Source organism: Mesoplodon densirostris, chromosome 10, assembly GCF_025265405.1.
Source record: "Mesoplodon densirostris isolate mMesDen1 chromosome 10, mMesDen1 primary haplotype, whole genome shotgun sequence".
In the NCBI taxonomy this organism is placed as follows: domain Eukaryota; kingdom Metazoa; phylum Chordata; class Mammalia; order Artiodactyla; family Ziphiidae; genus Mesoplodon; species Mesoplodon densirostris.
In genome coordinates this window covers 74,591,298-74,613,427 of record NC_082670.1, presented here as the reverse complement: position 1 = coordinate 74,613,427, position 22,130 = coordinate 74,591,298, and the positions used below count along the sequence as shown (strand labels likewise).

General features: G+C 47.1%; 1 protein-coding gene across 3 annotated transcripts in view; it reads right to left on the bottom strand.

Annotated features, from left to right (window-relative positions):
- CACNA1D (calcium voltage-gated channel subunit alpha1 D) overlaps nt 1-22,130 on the bottom strand; it is a 322,894-nt gene that overhangs the window by 297,827 nt on the left and 2,937 nt on the right. For all 3 annotated transcript variants that reach the window (XM_060109148.1, XM_060109149.1, XM_060109147.1), the window contains exon 3: nt 18,863-18,968. In XM_060109148.1, the coding sequence (XP_059965131.1) occupies nt 18,863-18,968 (106 nt within the window). The remainder of the gene's footprint in view (nt 1-18,862; nt 18,969-22,130) is intronic.

Sequence of the window (22,130 nt, the reverse complement as noted above, 5' to 3'; positions counted from 1 at the left end):
GTCTCTGTTTCCCAACACTTTCTTTAAAGTCAAGGACAGACCTGCCTGCAGAAAATAGATCCTGGAGATAGGATGTAGAGAAGGAATGAGAACCCTGGGTGATCCCACCTTAATTGAAAGGTTTCTTAATATTTTCAAAGGACGTGAGCAGCAGATGAAGGCTTGAAGGCAAGACCTAGTGCCTCATGTGGGTTAAATTAATTCATGTCTCAGCCTGGGCAACACCTCCAAGAAGTCGCTGTGTTTGTCCCTTGTATAAATGAAGAAATACACTCTGGCGTGTGGAATGAGCATAAGGCCAGATGCCACAGGACCCGGGTTTTCATCAGTTTTGCCACCACTAACTTGCTGTGACCTGGGTCAGTCCCTTCTCCTCTCCGATATCCTCTAGGCTCATTTCTGCTCTAATGCTCCAACTTGGTACAACCATGATGTCTTCCATCCTTTTACATAAAGCACTTCCTTTGAGAGCCTTTGTGCAGCGCTAGTGACCCTGGGGTCAGTGCTTTGGATGGCCCTCAGGATTACAGGCACCTGAAATGAAGGTGACGCCACAGGGCGCTAAACAGGAGAAGGCCAGCATCTGCCATGTCCCTGACTCGGGACACTGGGCTTCCAACTCCTCCTGCCTCCCTCCCTGCATCCCTTCGCAATCTTGCAAATCCCTGGGATCGACTGCCTCTAAAGGGAAGGACCCACTCAAAGACTACCCACAAATGCAACCAAAAGAACTAAACTCCAAAGTTCTTCAGCCTCTTCCTCTCGTCCACAGAGCATATCGATACGTTCATTCATTCACTTTCGGGAGTTAGCCTTTCCAAGAAAGAACACACTCCTCTCCAAGCATCTTCCAGCTCGATTTCTGCAAGTCACATCCATTGGCTGAAGTGAGGGAACACACTGGTCTCTTTACTAGCAACCAAGTCCAGAAGCTACAGAAAAGCAGCATCTCCACCAGCAGGACCCACAGACCATCTAATCTGAGGAGGGGCCTTGCCAAGAAGCCCAGAGGCAGCTACATACATAGGAAGTCTGAGTGGCAGGTGCAGGAAGAACATACAGAAGATGGATCAAGGCTGTGAGTCCAGGGCACCAGCCTGGGTCAGAAGTGAGGACAGAATGCCAGTGCACGGGGCATAAATGTCTCCAGGCCAGCGCCGTCCAACAGCACTGGCTGCAATGATGGTAACATTCCCTACGTGTGCTGTCCCATATGGGAGCCCTATATGGATACCGAACAACGCAAATGAGGCTCATGTGACTGAGAAAATAAAATTTTAACTTTGAGTCCATTTTAACTTAAGTTGTCATAGCTACAGGTGACTAGTGATGACCACTCCCGACAGCACTGATCTACACTCGTCTCTCATAGGGTGCACTCTCCCAGAGAAAGGACCAAATGTGACAGGACCCTCCTCTACTTTAAAACAAATGAACCATGCGGGGGGGTCTCCATCTATAAGGAGAGCTAAGTTTGGAGTCTGCGGGCTTCCAGGAAGATGAGAACGTTCAGAGCTGCCAACTCTTTCCCTTCTCACCTAAACTTACCACCTTCAGAAACAGTGGGGATGAAACTGAGGCTTCCCAGAGGTTAACCTCCAGTCCTGACTTTTTTAGCCTGTGACCTTGAGGAAGGCACCTCCTCTCTGGACCACAGGGCATGTCATCACTAGGACAAGAGATTTAAAACAGGCAACCACAAAGGCCCTATCCAGCTGTAAGATTCTAAGGATGTACATGCCACTTTGTCAAAATGTAAAACTTTTGTGCTCAAAGGACACCATCAAGAAAATGAAGAGACAACCCATAGAAGAGGAGAAAATGTTTGCAAAGCATATATCTGAAAAGAGACTGGTATCCAGAATATATAAAGAATTGCTATAGCTCAATAATAAAAAAAAAATTTTTAATGGGCAAAGGATCTGAATATGCATTTCTCTAAAGAATATATACAAATGGCTAATAAGCACAAGGAAAGAAGCTCAACATCATTAGTCATGAGAAATGCAAATCTATAATGAGATACGACTTCATATCCTAAGATGGCTAGAACCCAAAATATATACATTAACGGGTGTCAGGAAAGATGTGCAGAAACTGGAACTGTCATACGCTATTGGTCGGAATGTAAAATGGCACAGCTGCTTTAGGAAACGGTTTGGCAGTTCCTCAAAATGTTAAAGCTACCATACGACCCAGCAAATTCTACTCCTAGGTATATATGCTAAGAGAATTGAGAACATAAGTTCACGTAAAAACTTGCACATGAATGCTCAAAGCAGTATTCATAACAGCCAAAAAATTGAAACCACCCAAATGTCCATCAATTGACGAAGGGATACAGAAAATGTGACATATCCATACGATGGAATATTATTCAGCCACAATAGGAAATGAAGTACAGATACAGGCTACAACATGAATGAATCTTGAAAACATTATGCTAAGTAAAAGAAGCCAGACTTGATAGATCACATATTATATAACTCAATTTATATAAAATGTCCAAAATAGGAAAATCCATAGACAGAAAGTAGATTAGTGGTTGTCTGGGGCTGGGGAAGGGAGGGAGTGTTGGTGGGAAATACGGAGTGACGGCTAATGCATATGGGGTTTCTTCTCAGGGTGACGAAAATGTTCTAAGATTGATTTTGATGATGGTTGCATGACTGAATATAATAAAACCCACTGAATTGTATAATTTAAAATGGTGAATTGTATGGTATGTGAATTATATCTCAATAAGGCTATGTAAAAAAAAAAAATGTGCATGCCTTCATCCCACCTACTTAGTGAAGACCAATTAATTCTGTTATTTATTGCCCCCAGGTCCCAACACCGACCACCTGAACCTGCACAGAACATGACTTAGGTCGAAGACGCCCCACTTATAAATGAGGGGCTATTTTTAAAGAAGCCTCCGTCATCTCGCACACTTCACACAAAGCAAGGGTGGAGCTCTCTTTGCTGTAGCTAAGATTAAGAAGTCTAACCTAACTGGGATCAAAAGTGCATTTTTTTTAAAGGCAAGAAAAGAAGAAATGCGGAAACTCGCATATTCTTCTAAGCCCAAGGAGCCCTCCTGGGAACTGAAGGAATTCTGTCTACTTGCGTAGATCACCCACACGACAGCTATGAATGGTGCAGTTACACCTGTACCCAGGACCCCCGAATCCCGGTAGGGGTCAGGCAGGTATCCCCGCTCCCAAGAAGCCCACATCCACGTCCCCTGACTCTGGGGTAACGTGAAAGTCTGCCTTACCAGGGATGGGGGAGGCCTTTAAAAGCCAGGCTACAGCTGGGAGTGAAACACCTCACCTGACCGTGTGCCTGGGGCCAGTGGCTAAAGAGGAAAGCCTAGGTGGACGGATTCTTGGCACCAGGGGAAGTCAGGCCAGATGAGACTACAGACTTAGGGAAGTGTGACTACAAACTAGGAAGGCTGTTCTGTTTAATCAACACACTAGAATCATATAAACAAGTGTTGTTCTTTTCAAAGGAGGAAGCTTGGGAAGCAGGCCGCATGGTGCTGGGAATACTGCCACCCCTCAGAGCAACTCCAAGATGCCAGTGAAGACCTTCTCCAGAGCCCAGGACACACGCCTCTCAAGAGCCTCAAAGATAAGAGAACATGGCTCTCTTTGAAGACAGATTTGACTTTCTTACAAATATCCAAGAATTTCTTTAGGAAAACGCTGGTGAATAAGGTCAGTGATCAACGTGGACCACCCCATTTTTCTCCAGAAGCAGAGAAAAATGAAAAGTAGAAACTGGCTCTGAAAGCAATTCTGAAAACAAGCATTCCTACATCACTGGGACTAAGGTGCAGCCTCAGAAATAACTGCTTTGAAGAGCTCACTGTGTTTTGGTTTTGTAAGTTCTAATGTTTTCATTAAGCAATCACAGTCTCTCCCTAAGAGAGTATCCCCCTCTCTCTCTCCCCCCCAACCCATGTCTCTCCCCCCTCCCCCATCTCTGTCTCTATCTCTCCCTCTCCCCTCTCTGTCTCTCTGTCCTGCTGCCAGTGCCCCTCCAGCTCTCCATCCATCTCCCCAATGCTCTGCTCCCAGCTTGCAAAGAGAGACCATCAGGCCCTATTAAGAAAGCAGTCAAAGTGATAAGGCAACTTCAGAGCACCTGATGTAGACACAGTGATGCTTCACTAAACGGTCCATCGTTTACAAACACCCCATGCCAGGAGCTGAGGAGGATGCAGATGAGGGCAAACTGGGTCCCTGCCCAGAAAAGGTCACACTCTTGTTGGAAATAAGAAAAGAGCATAAGACCAAACCCAAGCAAGCGTGTGATTCACGGGACAGGGCAGCTCCCACCCAGGGCTAGTCCATGAAGCTCCCCAGGGAAGGCGCTGGACTTCAAGCTCACAAACCACCAGGATGGCAAGGAGTCAAGACCACACGTCAGGATCTCCAGCCTCAATGGCCGCCCAGCCTCGGGCCAGAAGCAGCGACGAGGCCCCCCCTCAAAGAGAAGGAAAGAGGCACGCTCCCCTCCCACCTCCACGGACTAGGCCACACTAAGGAAAAGGGAAACAAAAATCCTAGGGCCGGGGCTTCCCTGGTGGCGCAGTGGTTGAGAATCTGCCTGCTAATGCAGGGGACACGGGTTCGAGCCCTGGTCTGGGAGGATCCCACATGCCGCAGGGCAACTGGGCCTGTGAGCCACAACTACTGAGCCTGCGCATCTGTAGCCTGTGCTCCGCAACAAGAGAGGCCACGATAGTGAGAGGCCCGCGCACCGTGATGAAGAGTGGCCCCTGCTCGCCACAACTAGAGAAAGCCCTCTCACAGAAACGAAGACCCAACACAGCAAAAATAAAAAATAAAATCAATTAATAAACTCCTACCCCCAACATCTTAAAAAAAAAAAAAATCCTAGGGCCAAGAAATGCCGCACTCATGAGAGAACTGGGGGACTTAACAGGCGTGGCCTGGGGCTGATTTTAAAACCCCACAGCACCACAAGGGCTGAGGGAAAGGAGGTTCCCCCAATACTCAGACACTGCGGACCTTGAACGTCACCGGGAGGTCAGAGACTCCCCTTGAGACCATTCCTGACCGACTGAATAACGTCTTTGGTGAACTGGGGCTCACTCACATGTCATTTGATTCACTCCTCAAAGGCCCCCTGCTAAAAGTGAGACAAGCATGACTATACCCCCATTTTACAGACGACAAAACTAAGGCCAAGGGAGGTAACAATTTATTCAGTCACAAAGCTAGTGGGTGGCAAACCCTGGGACCCAGGTCCAGATCTATTTCCTCCAGAGTCTCAGCTCTCCAAAGGATAGGGTAACACAGACTGAAAGGGAAGGAGGGAGGGAGTCAGATCAGGGAAAGCCCTAGAAGCCAGGCTTGACGTGTAGGGAAATTAATGGTGCAGAACGTTCTCTTACAAAATCCCTTTTTATCGTCTCAACACATGGGGCAGTACTATCACCATTACTCCCATCTTACAGGGGAAGAAACTGAGATCAGGGACTTCCCTGGTGGTGCAGTAGTTAAGAATCTGCCTGCCAATGCAGGGGACACGGGTTTGAGCCCTGGTCCGGGAAGATCCCACATGCCACAGAGCAACTAAGCCCGTGCAACACAACTACTAAGCCCGTGTGCTGCAACTACTGAAGCCCACGCACCTAGAGCCCGTGCTCCACAACAAGAGAAGCCACCACAATGAGAAGCCCGCACACCGCAACGAAGAGTAGCCCCCGCTCGCCGCAACTAGAGAAAGCCTGCGTGCAGCAACGAAGACCCAACGCAGCCAAAAATAAATAAATTAATTTTAAAAAAAGAAAGAAACTGAGGTCACTTGGCCAAGAAGGACAAACAATTTCCCGGGTCCTGGGGAGCCCTAGCTCTGACAAGTCACATCCCCTCTGTGAGCCTCAGTCTCCCAGCAGAACCCCCTGCAGGGAGGCCCCCGATAAGCCCTGGAACTGCGTGTGGTGGGAAGGGCCCAAGACGTCCTACCTCTGCCACATCCTGGCTATTTGGTCTGGGGTGGGAGGGGGGATCATTTAACGGCCCAGGCCCAGAGACCTGCTTTGTAACCTGTGAGCAGGAGGACGCACGAGGTCGCAGTGAGAGCACGTCAGACGCTCTGATGGCAGCTCACGGCGCTAGCGGTGACTCCACTACCCCAATTCTAGGAATTGCCCCACCTTCCCCTTCTGAGAACGCAGCAATCAGGCCGGAACTCCCCTGACATCTGTTCTGCTCCTTAGCACTTGTTTTCTGTTCTCTTCTGAGTAACATTTAAATCAAGAGTTGGCCAGAGCCTCCCACCTGGGCCGAGCAGGAACAAGACACAGCTGGTCAAGTGGATTCCCAAGCCGCTTGAGGAAGCAGTCGGCAGGGGCGCCACCAAGCCTCACGGGAGGACTGGGCTCTGGATTGTTCTCTGTAAAGGGGGGGCTTCAGGCTTCCTGGCTGTGGGAATCAGATCCTGATCGCTAACCCAGCCCCCTTCTTTCCTCGGTGTCCCAAGGGAAATCTGCAGCCCTTGACTGTTGTCTAAGCAAGGACGGGTTGCAGTCCAGGTCTAGGGCCTCCTATGACCAGTGGGTCACTTTCCGTCACTACTTCACCAGGTCCCCCCAACACCCTCTCTGATGGCTATGTCTCAGGCTCTTCAGGGGACAGACCGAACGGGTCTGGTGAAAACATCTTCTGTAAAATGGCTTTGGAAAGCCAACCCCTAACCCAGCAAGCCGTCCGACCAGGAAACCCGTCTGGTGTGGCTGGAGGGGTCGCTCCCTCATGCACGGACGGGAGCAAGCGGTCCGGCTTCCCAGCCCAGGTTCCTCACCTGTGAGGCTGAGGACGGCAACCCCTACCTCCCAGGGCGGGCCGCGCGGAGGCTTGAGGATGCACCAGACCGTCGCCCCAGCCCCAGGAATAGTGAACCCCGCAACTCCACGTACCCCAGGAGCCAGGGTCTGTGCTAACCCTGCCAGCCGCTTAATCTCCTTTTACAGAAGAGGGACAGACCGGGCAGGGAGGCGCCTCTGGCCCTTCACAGGCGCCGAACTGCGGGCGTGTGTGACTCGGGGCCCACGGCCTAACTGCTCGCTCCTTCCTACGCCAGAGCCCCCGCGCTTTCCTTTCACGAGTAACACTTTTCAAGGAATTAAAATGCAATAAAATCTACTTAATGCCCTAATTTAAACTCCTCTAACTCCCATTTCAACTGGATGGCTCACAAGGCGCTTCAGAAGACGGGCAGAGGGCCACCCTGACTTCAGCCACCACCCCACCCCACCTGGCAACGCCTCTGGGCGACGGGAGTGCATCATACGCAAGGAGTTCCTGTGCCAGTCCCCGAACCTGGGTTCCAAGCCCTAAGCGAAACCAGGCCGTGAAGCCTGCTCAGAGACCCACCTGGAGGTCCTGCCGTCGCTCTAGCCCGCGCGGCCTTCCCTGCGCTGCTCTGCACTGCTCTGCGCCGCCCTGCTCTGCGCTGCCGGGCGTTTAGACGGCAAGAGGCTGTGAGCTCTGACTTATCTGCTCCGCCTGGCGGTGGAGGGTGGGCTCTGAGGTCAGGAAGCCCGGATGTGGATCCAGGCCCTGCCAATTACTAGGCCTAATGGCCTCATGTAAGCAATTCGAGCCCTCCCAGCTTTTTTTCCTCACCTGCAAAATGAGGCTTTCGGTAGTCTCTCCTTCAAGACTCTACAGTGAGGATTAAAGGAGAACTAAGGAGATTATACATACAAAGCCCACCTAGCTCAGCAGATGTCGGCCATGAGCTGGTAACAAAGGCAATTATCTCTGTGCCTCCAGTTATGGTCAAAAAGACAGGGTATGGCAGCCACACCAGAACCAGATGACTGAGGAAAGACCCACAGCGTTTGTCACCAGGCCTGCTGACTCCCTCCTGCCCTCCCACACCCACTGGCCAGCGGCCTGGCTCTTTCCATAAGATAATGAGGCCGTCCATGGCCAAATGATTCCTGCATGTTAACAGGCATGAAGAAAGGAAGAGAATAATTTATGAAGTAAAACAGGGGAGGGAGGAATGATCAAAACTATCTTATGGAAGACAAAGAAATCGGCTGAATGCCCAGCTTGCTTTGAAGAGACAGTTTTTTGGCATCTGATTTTCCAGATGTCACAAGTGCCCCTGGCATCCTCAGACCTACCCGTCAGATGGCAAATGCCTGACTTCAACCTGGATTCAGGGCTGTAACGGTGAGGGTGGGAAGGAAACAGACCCAGAGACAGAAGCCCTGGCCTAAGTCCCCACTTGACTCCTCTCTCACTGTGCGACCCTAAGCAAGTCGACTGCTGGGTCTGAAGAATGAACGCATCCCCCTGAAGGTCTCCGGGGTCCTTCCCAATCCCAACCTCACCAGTCTGTGATTCACATTCAGTACCATCCAGGGTAAATCAGAACCAGCATCTAAGCTCCTAGTCCCCACCCCCTCATCCCCCACCTGTCTTTAATGATTATCAATTAGCTTATTCAGCTGGTCAACCTAAAATAGTTCCAAAGCTTTCTCTGCCCCGACCAAACTAGTTGCGACCCCACGGGGCTTTCTAGGAAAAGATTTCTTAAACACCTCTCTTTTACCAAATTCTTGCTGGGTGTCACCACTTCCCCACATTCTAATTTAGAACTTTAGATGTTTTCATTTCACTCCCACCAGATAAAAATTATGAAAAGAGCTTTAGATAGATTCACCATTAATTTATAGTTCAATAATTCAGAAATTGTGAATGCCCAAAGAGAAGCACACTTTCGCATTATCTCAAAAAAAAAGACTAAGGGACAAATTACTGTTATAAAAGGGCAGCATTTTAACCATTTACTCAGTCAAGCTGTTTTTGTACAATTTGAAAGGAGTCATTTAAGTATAAACAGTGTTTCGTAATACCCCATTGTTATCTATTTACTGAAGAACATTCGAGGATGTCTTCTTTTAAAAATATTGGTCACAGGCTTCCCCAGTGGCGCAGTGGTTAAGAATCCTCCTGCCAGTGCAGGGGACACGGGTTCGAGCCCTGGTCCAGGAAGATCCCACATGCCGTGGGGCAACTAAATCCGTGCGCCACAGCTACTGAGCCTGAGCTCTAGAGCCCGCGAGCCACAAGTACTGAGGCCACGTGCCACAACTACTGAAGCCCGCGCGCCTAGAGCCTGTGCTTTGCAACAAGAGAAGCCACAACAATGAGAAGCCCATGCACCGCAACGAAGAGTAGCCCCCCGCTCGCCACAGCTAGAGAAAGCCTGAGCGCAGCAACGAAGACCCACCACAGCCAAAAAAAAAAGAAAGAAAGAAAGAAATTTATTTTAAAAAAATACATTGGTCACTTCTTTAGTTCACATTAGAGTAAAATAATAAAACCACATCTCTTCCAAAATGAGGGCTTGGGAGGGGTTCTTTGCATTAATACATACTATCCTTTTGTACTCTGACTTAAACCAAGTTAAGCCAGTAAGTGAATGTTTAATGGACTATATTTTACACATAATAAATGCTCCAGAAAGTACTTTATGTGTGATCAAATGATAGCTGTTTTAAACTACTCCTTTTTTAATCTTCCCAGCTTTAGTTCTATAGTAATTTATATAACCAAAAAGCAAAACTGCTATAGAATACAGAAGTGCCTCCAGTATGCCACATTTTAATGCTGTGTCCTAACCCTTTAGGAACTCTGAATCCAGAGACCATCTGCTTGCAGGGCATTTATTTCTCGTTAACAAAAGCACAGCAAAGACATGGCTCTCCATGCCCCAACAGTACCTTGTACAAGGACCCATGCTGTAGATTCCTGCTTGGAACTGCTTCCTAGAAAATGCCTCTCTCAATGAATGTGGCTGCTTCCCATTGTTGAGAGGATAAAAACCCTGTAAGTTAGGAGTGCTTCCTTTCGCCACCACTGCTGGAAAGCCTAACGGCCAGTTCAGTGCCCAGGTGTCAGCAATCCGTTCATCTGGAGCACCTGGGCAAGTCTGCTTTTTTGTTTTGATTCCAGGTTGCCCCATCCTTCATCAGTTTCCATTTTCTAAGCCACCTCAGAGCTTCTGGAGGCAGGAGGGGGTACAAACCCTATAATAAATACCATAATAATAGCGAGGTTCAATTGCCTGTGAAAATAGAATAATTAATCATCAAAGACCACGGGACAGCAGAAACATACCAGGTGAGATATTTTTCTTCCACCACTAAAAGGAACATAAAGGAAGAATTCGTCTTAGAACTCAGCTGTAGCCAGCAAACACTGCAAAAGTGAGACTCAGTTTTTTGCCTTAGGGACTTATTTATCTGTTAGCCATCTGGAATGAATGTTTCTCTTGAAAGAAGCACGGTCCCCAAGTGCGTGCACCCAAAGCAAGGGAAAGAATAATGAGCCTTGGTACCTTTCATCCAGGTCTGTGGTTCGAAAGAGGTGACAAGTCTGGTGCTCAGAGTTCCAGGACTTTCTGCTCGAACCAGATGCTCTGGGTGCCTACCAGACATCCAAGAGAGAGGCTGTACCCTCCCCCCAAGATCTCCTTTCCCATGGCCTAAGACAAAGAACGAAGGACATCACTCGTCAGAGTTAAAGGACAGCTGACCTCAAGGAGCTGGTGGGGTGGGGAGCGTAAATAGTACGGGCTTCGTGGAAGCCAATGCAGCAGTAAGTATGGAATTAAAGTGAACTGTCCTCCCACCCAGAGAGTTCCCTTCTAAGTACTTATTCCAGAGAACAGTTTACTTGTACACATACAAGGATATTCAATGCAGCATTGTTTGAAACAGCAAAACTTTAGGAACTAACCTACTGCTCATCAGAAAGAGGACAATTAAACAAACCATGGCACATACACGGAATATTTTACGGCAACTAAGGAGTTGTTAGATCTCTACAGGCAGATACGGAAAGATCTGTAAGACACATCAAGTGGGAAAAAAAGGAAGCTTTATAGTGCATGCACTCTGTTTCCACTTGTGTAAAACTCAAAGTACCCAAACTGTATAGATATAGATTTCAAAATGCACAGATGATATACACATACAGACACAGTGAAAAACAATTCTGAAACTGATTACTGTGATTAGGAGCTGGGTAGGGAAAAGGAGACTCAGTTTACTTGCAGCGTTTTAGTAGTTTAGAAGAATGTATTCCTGTATTATTTGTATAAATTTGAATGATGATTTACTGTAAGAATGCAAAATATAAAAAACAAAGAAGGCCTTTCTCGGACCCCATGTTGTGGGCTTTCCTTATGAAAGGGCGACCGGGCACAGTGAGCCCGCAGCAGCGCCGGCTAGAAGTCCCGACACATTAGTCCGGTATGCTCCGCAGAGCAGGTCTCAATAAATATTTGTTGAATAATGGTGCCTTGACTTCCTGTCTTATAAACAAGAGTCCTTACGGCACTACGAAAATATCTGTGAGTATGCCGTGCTAGACCTCCCCATGGGTGCAGGGAAGGGAGGCACGGTGGGCCCCTCAGAAGATGACCATGGCAGGGAAAGCATGAGCCTCACACCCAGCCTGCTGTGAATCCACAGGCCAAGCTGACCAAGGACACCTCCTCCTTCCTTCCCAGGCAGGGTCCATCTGCCAGCTACATCTTCCCTGAGCAGTCTGGAGCTGGCCTCCCCTCCCTCAGGTCACCCCCTGCCAATTCCCTCCAGCCTGACTCTCATGTTCACTCATTCAATAATTTCAACAGGTGATTTCTAAATTTACCACTCAGCCAGTAGGGAGGGGGAAAAGAAATTAGCAGAAATAACTGCTTTGAGGTTCTGGAGAAGAAAGGCATTTTCCCCAGCCTGGGCAGTGTCTGGAACCCTGCAGAGTTAAAATCTCCAGAAGAGGGCTTCATGCTACTAGGTGTATGTTGTCAAAAACACCCAGCGGTCCATCCACCCACCACACTCTCCCCCAGCTTTCTCACACACACAGACAGAGGACAGTTCCTCACTCAGACAGTTCCTCCTCCAACCCCATCTTCAGCTTTTCTCACTGTGCCCACCTCCCAGTGCCAGCTCTGCCTGCCCAGCCAAACACCTCACTGCCCACAAGAACCCCAGCTGTGAGAATACCAATCTCACCTTTCCTCATTTCAATCACATGGGCAGAACAGGACTTGGGGACACATCCTACAGTGCTGATGGCAGAGGGCCCCAGGAGTGTGAGCATGACAGGAGGCTCATGTCTATTCTGGAATGACTTGCCAACCTCCACTGCCACCCCACAGGGCAAGGAAACCCACCGACGTCGCTTACCCGGGGCACGTCGTCCAAGCAACAGTAACACTCTGCTCAACCACCAGCATCCCAGGGCCTCTGCAATTTCTTTAGAGACTTTCCTAGGGGAGGAGCAGTTGAGGGTCTGTTCTGGAGTCCCACCCCACCACCACCACCTGTAGTTAACAAGACATAAGTGTCTCTGCAGCTGGGCAAGTTGACCCCTCTGCATCAGGCACTTCTTACGTTTTGCAGACAGTTAAAAGTTAAATGCTGATGGGAAAGGTTAAAAAAGGAAACCACCCACAAATCTGCTACAAGGGTCTCCTGTTTCTCACACTATCATTTTAAAATACTGAACTTGAGCTGAGGTTAAGGAAGGAATGCATCTCCCCAAAGACCCTCCCCAAAGTGGGCTGACGGGATGCACACTTCAGGCAGTGTGTGAGAGGGACCCGCTGGAGGCCAGTCTGACTGTGCCTGGGAGACGGGAAGGCTGGGGTGCAGGGTGAGATCCTGAGACCCTCTTTTAAGCCCCCTTTCCAGCTGTGTCTGATAACAGTTTCTACCCTTTGGACTTTTCAGATACCTAAGTTAATAAATTACAAACACACACACACACTTTTTTTTTCCCCAACTAAGCCAATTGTGTTTCTGCAACTTGTAATCCAACAAGTTCTGGCCAATACACCAACATATCCTCACTCTAAGACAGGTTCATTTTTCAAGGGTCTAAGCAGGGAAGTTCCAGTGTTCGAGGTGTGTCTATAGAGAAATGAGGTTCACTTTTTAACAAACCAAAAGGGTGAGGACCGTTTGGGAATTCCTCTTAAGGAACTTTAATAGAAGTAAATCTGAATTCCTTAAGACTTGGGTTTGATTTCTGAAAAACTGCCGATTCTCAATCCAAGTCTGTTCAATAAAACATCAATCTGGGTAACTTGTTCTTTGTCAACATAAGGCAAGACGACAAAAGAGATGCAATTACTTGTACAAGGCATAAACGGGTTCACCAGCTCTGGGTTAAATGTCACTCCCCAAGTCCATCTATTCTGGGCATTCTGCAGCTCCACCAACCTTTACACGAAATGTGACACACACCCACCCAAGTACAACCTCTCACACGTGGCTCACACACAGTGCTGAACACAGAAGCCAGCTTATGAGGCAGGGATTCAAAAAGTATCAAGCATTTGTCTTTCTTCTCTCCTCCTTCCGATATAAAGAGTTAAATTTGCCAAGAAATATACAATCCTGAAATTCAAGACAAACTGACAGGTGCTTCCTGGGATTCTCATTAATATTGGACAATGAAAGTCAGCCTCTCCAGCAAACATTAATCATTAGCCAATTGCTGAAAATTAACTACTGATCTATAAGGACATGCCATGGAATCCCACACAGTCATTCATTTATGGACCCACCCATTCCACGTGCATTTCCTGATGTGCCTACTGTGCGCCCGCACAGGGTTAAGTTCGCAACACCATCGAGACCAGTCAGACTCAGCATATGCTACTTTCATCCAGAGCCACTCAGCTCGGGACTTCCCTGGTGATGCAATGATTAAGAATCCGCCTGCCAGTGCAGGGGACACGGGTTCGAGCCCTGGTCTGGGAAGATCCCACGTGCCGTGGAGCAACTAAGCCAGTTCACCACAACTGCTGAGCCTGCGAGCCACAACTATTGAAGCTCACGCACCTAGAGCCCATGCTCCACAACAAGAGAAGCCACTGCAATGAGAAGCCCACGCAGTGCAATGAAGAGTAGCCCCTGCTCGCCGCAACTAGAGAAAGCCTGGCAACTAAGACACAATGCAGCCAAAAAATAAATAATTAATTAATTTTAAAAAACAAAAACAAAGTCACTCAGCTCATCAGCCAAAGAGCCAGGCTGTCAGAGCCCAAAGCCCATGTGCAGAACTGCACCCCACACACCAAGCCACTTCCCACAGCAGTTATAGAATAAGGCGGAAAGGGGTGAATATCTGCAAAGAGGAAAGCAAGTACTACTTGCACATAGGCAGGTGGGGTGGAAGGTGGGGACAAGGATCAGAGAAGGCTGAACTGAGGGCAGCACACAAGCTGTCCTAGAGAAACGGCATCTAGGCATGCAGAAATAAACTCGCAATTCAAACAGAAAGACAACAGAGCAAAGCCACAGAGATGAGGTACGGAAAATAAAAGCCACCTTCTAGGCAAAGCCCAAGGAGACAGGTTACGAAACTGTGTTTCAGGTATTTCAATTCACACCACTCACTATTTGAGATGCTAAACTATGGACCATGCAGAGCCCATGAACTCGCTTTTTAAGCCCAGGAAACACTGCATGGGAATCTCGGCCACGGAGGAGAGAATGCAATCAAAGTAGGCTGTCCCACAGCGTTCCTGGCCCTCATAAGGCATCTGGTCCCCCTGACAGGAGTCCCCAGGCAGCACTGCTTCCCAGACATGCTCCCACCACTCTGCTACTCGGAGCCCTGGAGCTGGAGCACAAAACGCATAAGGCTGCTCAGCTCGGAAACCCAGCCCCACGGTGCCTTCAGCCAGGGATACATGAGGAGCAGGGTCACGAGACCCTCAGCTTTTCAGGAGTAAACAAGTGGAACTCCCCACCTACCCCCCGCCAAGGACCTCGAAAGAGTCCTCAGAGGAACCTGCCACACAAGGAAATCCTGGGTACGGTTCAGAGGAAAGACTGGGTGGGAAACTTCTCCTGAGAGCGTTCATTCAGTGGTCCTCAACAACCCACATTTATGAACATCTTCTACACACCGTCAGGCTCAGTGCTATTGGGGTTCCAAAATGATTCACTGTGAGTTGCATTCTGAAGAGGCTTGATAAGACAAAGATAAGATGTGCACATAAATAACCAAAATATAAGGTGTTTTATATGCAAAGTGCCAGCGGAGCAGTTCAGATAAGAGTGTTACTTCTAATCAGGGTCAGAAAAGGCTTCACAGAAGAGACATCCTTTGAGATTATTCCTGAGCAGCTCTAAGGACAGTGACAGTGATGAAGGGGTGGTGGGGAGGAAGAGGTATTTCAGATGGAGAAGAGGCCAGGAGGTGGACAAGAGCAGGGAGGGGTGTTCACGATCAGCTGGTGGACTAACGGATGGGGGTGGGGGTGGGTATGAAGGAGAGGCACAGAAGGTGAACCAGAAAAGGTTGGGTAGACCAAGGAGCACCCAGCCTTCCCTCGGGCAGCAGGTCGCCCCTGAAACCTCAGGATCACTCCTCTAGCAAAAGCCATCTGACCGCAATGTGAATGGAGAGGAAGGGGAAGACATGAGGGGCTTTATAGAGGCCAAGTGTCAGCCGTCTAAAAACACAAAGGCAAGATGAGAAAGGGGGCCTAAAGGGGGTCAAAGACTTAGTAAACCTTCTCACTGAGTGTCAAACGCATATATTGAGCACCTGGTAAAGGGACAGAGCAGCCTAGGCCACGCGCCCTGCCCTCGGTGGCTGCAGACATCAAGGAAGGTCAGGGCTGGCAGTTGGGCGCCCTCCTTTGGACAGTTCTAATTTGAGGCCGGTCAGCGCTATGGAGAACTGGGCCCGGGGGTGGGGTGGGAGTTCCAGTAGCAGGATGCCCAGACTGAAGCGTTCAGTCAGTTTGTGACTTATGAGAAACTGAAGTTTGGGAAGTGAAATAAAGCATTTTCCAACACAGTGAGGTACAGGATTGTGATCATTCCCACGCTGACACTCCATAAAGAAGCGCTCCCCGCCCCCGGCCCCATGCTAAGAAAAAAATTAAATAAATGGTATACGCTTTCAATAAGTGGAACTGAGGAAATCCTGCTACCGACTGATCTAGGAGGGAGATTGCTGTGGGAACTGAGTTGCACCGTTTCCATGGTTGCAGCCTCCACTAGTCCCTGCAAGTCCACAGATGAAAGCTGCATAGAAACTTGAGATTGTTTATATATATATATATAATTTTTTTTTAATCTAACACTGGGAAAACTTGCTGCCCCCAAGGTAGTCTCCAAATCCCCAAAGCTGGCTCAGTTAGGTACAACCCAGACTAAACGCACATTGGACCAAGGGAGATGGCCACATTTCTTACCCAACAAAAGTAATAATTTCACTGCCAACTACCTGTAACAGGCAGAAACATCTTCCACAAAGCTGGCCCTGAATCGTACTTTAAGCGCTCAACATCTACATTCCCGACAGAGCTTGGAGGCAAAGGAAACCACCAGCTCCCTGACACGTACAGCTTTGCAATCCGTATCAGTCTCTGCCCTTTGTTTTGCCATTCACATTAATTGAAAGGTATTTACTACAGATGAAAAATAAGCTTCGTTCAGCTGCCTCTAAACCGATCCCAAAAATAGAGCAATCACTTTGGTACAAATTGGGTCAAATGTTTTTTAAAAAAAAAAAAAACCGGCTCCCTGGCAGGAGGACTGACATGGCATGGGACCTTGCTAAGAGTCAGGGGGAAATCCACAAAGATCTTCCCTTCCCACAGTGAGAAAGGAAATATTTAAAGAGTTAGGCAGAGATTAAACTCGTCTGGCCATGTGACCAGCCAAGTGAACACAAACTTGAATGCTATAAGTTTCAGAATGTTAAGAGGTCAAAGAAATATATGTTGGGTTTTTTAAAAAGGATTGCCAAACTAACACACTGCCCTCTCCCACCCACAAAAGGCCGGTGTTTTAAGAACTGTCAATAAAAGATCCACGGGGGAGGGACTGCCAGGGGGAGGAAGAGAGATTTATCCATTTCCTATGTTTTATTCCCTCACTTATTAGCTGAGAAATCCAAATGGCCCGACAGTACTTATATTAGTGCCCTGAACTTCCCTGGGAAAAAAAAATCAGAATATTAATTGACTTACACATGCAGCTACATTAATTATTCCATGGATCTGAATTAATCTGCCTTTCAGAAAGGTATCTATTTTCTAAGTTTGTTTAATGATGTTCTCTTGAGCTACAAAAAGCAACAAACTGGGTCACCATCCACGTTGTTAAATTTGGTAACAAGGCTGACACCATCTGTGGCCTAGACTGTGATGATCTAGCCCCATTGTGGGGGCTTTTCACTACTTCTGCTTTTCCTTTGAAATGATTGTCTAAAGTCACATGTCTACAACTAAATCACAAGCTATTTAAAATATCCAGTCACACAGATCATCTCTAGCACAGTATAAATATATACTACCAGTAAGTCTTTACATGTGTATCCAACTCCCATTTACAGTTGTACTTTCAGTAGCAGTATCCAAAATTTTTTTAAATTCCCTACACATCAGACTACAAAAGCCCAAATATGAAGAGACATCACACTACATCTGAAATGTGCCGCACATTTTAAATGTAACATGAAATCCTGTACATAAACCATGAACTCTAAAATCATAAGAGCATAATGTCAACATCTACAGACCCCGGCAGAGCTCTCCCCTCACTAGTTTTGACTTTACAACACTCAGCTAAGAACATCCAGCCCTACTAAATTACAGCTTCAGCATGAGAAACCAAAACCAAATGGAACCAGCTAAAAGAGGGGAAAGCAAAACAATAGGGAGAATTTCCTGTTTATCCGGGACCAGCCCCTCATTCACCTCCTTTCTGCACAGCCTCCACTCATGAAGGACTGATCTTTGCAAAGAGGATGCTGCAGTACCAGAAAAATCCTAAAATGGCTTCTGAATCATCAAGGAAAGATTACAGGATGTCAGAGGTAAAAACAACCCTGGTGCTCTTCTCATCCGATCCCCCGAATTGACAGGTGGGTAAATGGCAATGCAAAACGGGTCTGGGAAATGCCCCAAAATACAGCCAGTTGACAGTCCACTGGGACAACTCCTAGTCCCACTCCAGTGCTCTTCAGTGCTTTTTTTTAAACTATATCAACCTTTCCCAAAGGAAGTTCCATGAAACACTGTGATGCACTCTGCCAAAAAAATGTTTAAAGAATCCATGACCAATTACTTTTAGGGACTAGCTGAGTTAAACAAAATGAAACTGGTTTTTTAACTACAGACTTTCCTGGAGCTTTTACTGAGTTAACGTGCACTATAAATCTTTAAGAGAGCAATAAGGTATATGGAAGTATCCCAATTTATTTCACCATAGAATCATTTTATCTTGGAGCATTTCATAGGACCAAGTGGAGGAACTTCAATACTCTACTGTACATTCACCAAATTATGCGTTACATGGATTAGTTTTGCTGTGTTCTACTTCTGTAAAAATTAATAGTTCAGGTACAGAAGCTATGATAACTCTCTACTTACCAGAAAAATTAACCATAGTACCCAATAGTACTCACAACTCCCGAATAACACTGGATTAAAAAAAAAAAAAAAAGGCTAACATTACGAGGAAAAGAATGGTTGACAAAAAAAACCTATATGGAGAGAAAAGTTATTTTTAAATCTGCTACAAACCTCTTCTATGAGAAGTTCCACATCTATTTATACAAGATTCATGACTTTAAACACTTTCATTCAGTATGAATTTGAGAATACAGGTCAAAAAAAAAAAAACAAAAAAACACTGCTGTTGCAAAGCTCCGTGAAACATCACATGCATAGCTGTTAACTTCAACCACCCAGAAAGACAGCTGCCAGCTTCCAGCTTCAGTATAGAGGTAAATGACAAGCACACATCAGGACAAGCAGCAACTCTAAGGACACTTACCAAGTTATGATTTGTTGAATTAGAATCATCTTCAGGGAATGGGATGTAAATAGCTAAGGCCACACAATTGGCAAAAATAGCCAATAATATAAATATGTCAAATGGTCTGAAAATTTTTGTTAAGGTATATTTGTGTTACACCAACATAAACCATCTCTCTCGTCACACTCCCGATCACACCACTTTTGAACTGCTTTTTAAATGAAAATTTTACCCACAAATCCTTATTCAACTGACTGCTGTGACTACAAGGTTTCCAGCAGGAGTAACAGTTAGTGGTCAACTCACAGCAGATCTTCCTATCAAATGACATCTCCACGCCCTTTTCCTCTGTTGCAAGGATCACGTTACACTCATTCTTCTGTTGGACATTTTATATGAAAACCTAAAAGTACATCCAACTAGGGCACTGTGTGAAACAGGTTTCTACTTCGTGTCATTTTCACAGCAACAAGGGCCTCAGAGAGCTAAATTCCTGGCTGTCGTAGACACAAAGAAAAGCCATCATAAGACAAACCTCTTCCACAAATCCTTGTCACCATGTGTTACAGCCGTTTTCTTGGAGGCTCTTCTTGGTTGGGTCAGTCTGAATCTCCTGTCCGAACTGGGATAGGACAAGTCACCAAGGACCTTCTCCATTCCACCTGTGACCGTCTTGTGGCTGTTCCAATCCCTCGCTGTAACAAGCAAGCCAGGCTTCACCTCCCTCCTCCGCTTTCCTTCTTACTAATCAGCGGTTATCACTGTTTTAGATTAGAGCCAGACCGGAGCTCCGTTTATAACGTGTTGTTACTGTGTTCAATTTATAAACAAATTAAATAAAAGGCCATAAGAAATCACCACCAGACACTTTCAGAGTTCGACTTAACATTTCTAAATCTCAGGGGTCTGTCTGGAAGAATCGCTCTGAGAGCAGCCTTCAACAGATACTTGCTTAAACCTTCTGGTGTTATTAAGAGACACTGTCAAAACTGGCAATACAAAATTTGACATCTGCCAAAATGACTGTTTTTCCTCTCTTGGTTTTCAACCTTTCCAAATGCAAGGTTTCACGAGCACCAATCTAACCTCCAACTCCGGGCTTGGTTGTACGACACTGTTTCTCCCATACACTCACCCATAAAAGGCAAGGCCACAGTTTCACTAAACATCTCCAAGTCCTAAAGCTTTGAGGATATGCACAGACCTTCTCCACTCACCCTGATTTCCTTCTGGGAAATCCAAAGATGCTGAAGGAAACAGAGACCCCTCATGTCTCTGGGGATACGCTGAGTTTCATGAAGCCTCAGCCTCTTGAAGACCTTTAACACTCACTGAAATATGGACGTGAAAGACATTATTCCCTTACTAATTTGAGGGGCTTATTTTTAAAGCCAGTTATCCTTCCCTCATAGTTATTCTTTTAACTCATCTAGTATTACAAAATCTCTTATGTAGGGACCCAACTTTAAGGCAGTCCACCTTAAAAAGACTTCAGAATCTCCTTTTCATTTTTCCTTTTGGCAGTTCCTTCCAAAATTTTAAAAGTCAATTGCCCCAGGGCTATCCTATATGGAAACACAGTTACTGTCTCTCCCCTCCCCCACACCACCATTCTGCCTTTTTAATTTCCTGCTACCTAAGTGATAAACCAGCAAATCTGAGAAGCACTGATGCTGTTTCAGGAAAGCAAACATAAGAGTACTTTTTCTTTATGGTGGTCCAGTTTCAGACTCCAGGTACTGGTGGATCCTAACCCACTGCCACAAGATTCTGACAAGCCAAGCAGAACAGAGCATCAGAGAAACAGATGGGTCTGATCCTAAATATTCCTTCCTCATTCCCCAAGTGCAGGACACTCTGCTTTGCCTGCATGTAAAGGCAAACAGCAGGTAAAAACTCACTCTCCCAGTGCTGACAGGGCCTGGCACTGCTGGCTTTAGGAGGCTGCCCAGACCCTGCTCCCTGAACCTGAAGAAAACTGTCATTTGAAAAAAATCATGTATCGTTTCAGGATCTATTCTGCAAACTTCCCCATTTGTAGGGGCGGCTTCTCCCTGCACTGGCAGCCACAGCCCCTAATTCCTGCACACATGTCTGGCAGTGTGGGAACGGGAGTCGGCAGCACCATCCAGGAATTCACTCCGTTCACATAAATTACTATATACAAATTACTGTGCACAAAGAGAAACTACTGTGCACAAACAGCACCAGGCCTCCCACCTCACTCCACATGAAATTAATGACCCCACCGAGAGGCCTCTGCTTACTCAGAGTCACGTCAAGCCAACCTGAGGAGGACGAGATCTTTCTGGCTAAGTACAGTCTGTGCCTCTGACTGCTGCCATGCCACTTGAGGGACACCCTGTGGAGCCGGCTCCCTCCTGGGCCGACACCAGTGTTCGTCCTCAGACTCAGAAAGAACCTAAAGAGAAAACACATCCACACAACCCCAGCCATGTGACAGACACCGCAACTCCCTCTGGAGAGGAGACATCTGTTCTAAAAAGGAAAAAGCACATGAAAACCCCTCAAATCCTACACTTGGCTACTCTCTCCAAAACCTTTCTAGACAGTTACCTCATTTTAACTCTCTGAGAGCACACAAAGTAGCCAGCTAAGACAGAGGGCGTGCAAAGAGCTGCCTAGCTAGGCACTCAAATGATACAGGGGTTTCAGCTCCACTTTCTAGCCCGGGTCACCAACCCCCTCCCTTTGTAGCATGACCGCCCCTCCCCTCCCCTCAGCCTCCATGGGGAAGCCCTTTATTCATACTCCTTCCCATGCTTAGGAACTGCTCTAAGGCCCAGGTCAACTCCGAATATACTTCTGAGAGAAGGAAATGCTGTGTTTTACCCAAACCGATGAATCATCTGACTAATTAGAAAGCCATTTGCTCAGAAAGAAAGGCCTCAGTCAACCTTTTCTGAAGGGTGGCAGGCACTGGAACCTGGCCTCCAGGTTTAGGGGAGGGAGCGAGCAGGCAGTACACCCTAGTTTTCCAAGATCTGGGCCCTAACCACCCTCCTGGGGCAGTTGGAGTTCAGTTTTAAAAATACAAAGGAGACACCCAGAAATGTAACTCCAGTCCAAGGACACAGACGGAGTTTTTTTATAAAGGCAGCAACTGCAAATTCCTCCACTGAGGGCTGTGCTCTAACCCACACGGGCGCTGAAAGAAGAGGCACACACAAACCTCTCCCTTCACATGCTCCCTCACGCTCACGTTTCAAATGCTGTTTTGGAACTTGTCAAAAGGAAATTCCAGGAAGTCATAGCATTGATGAGC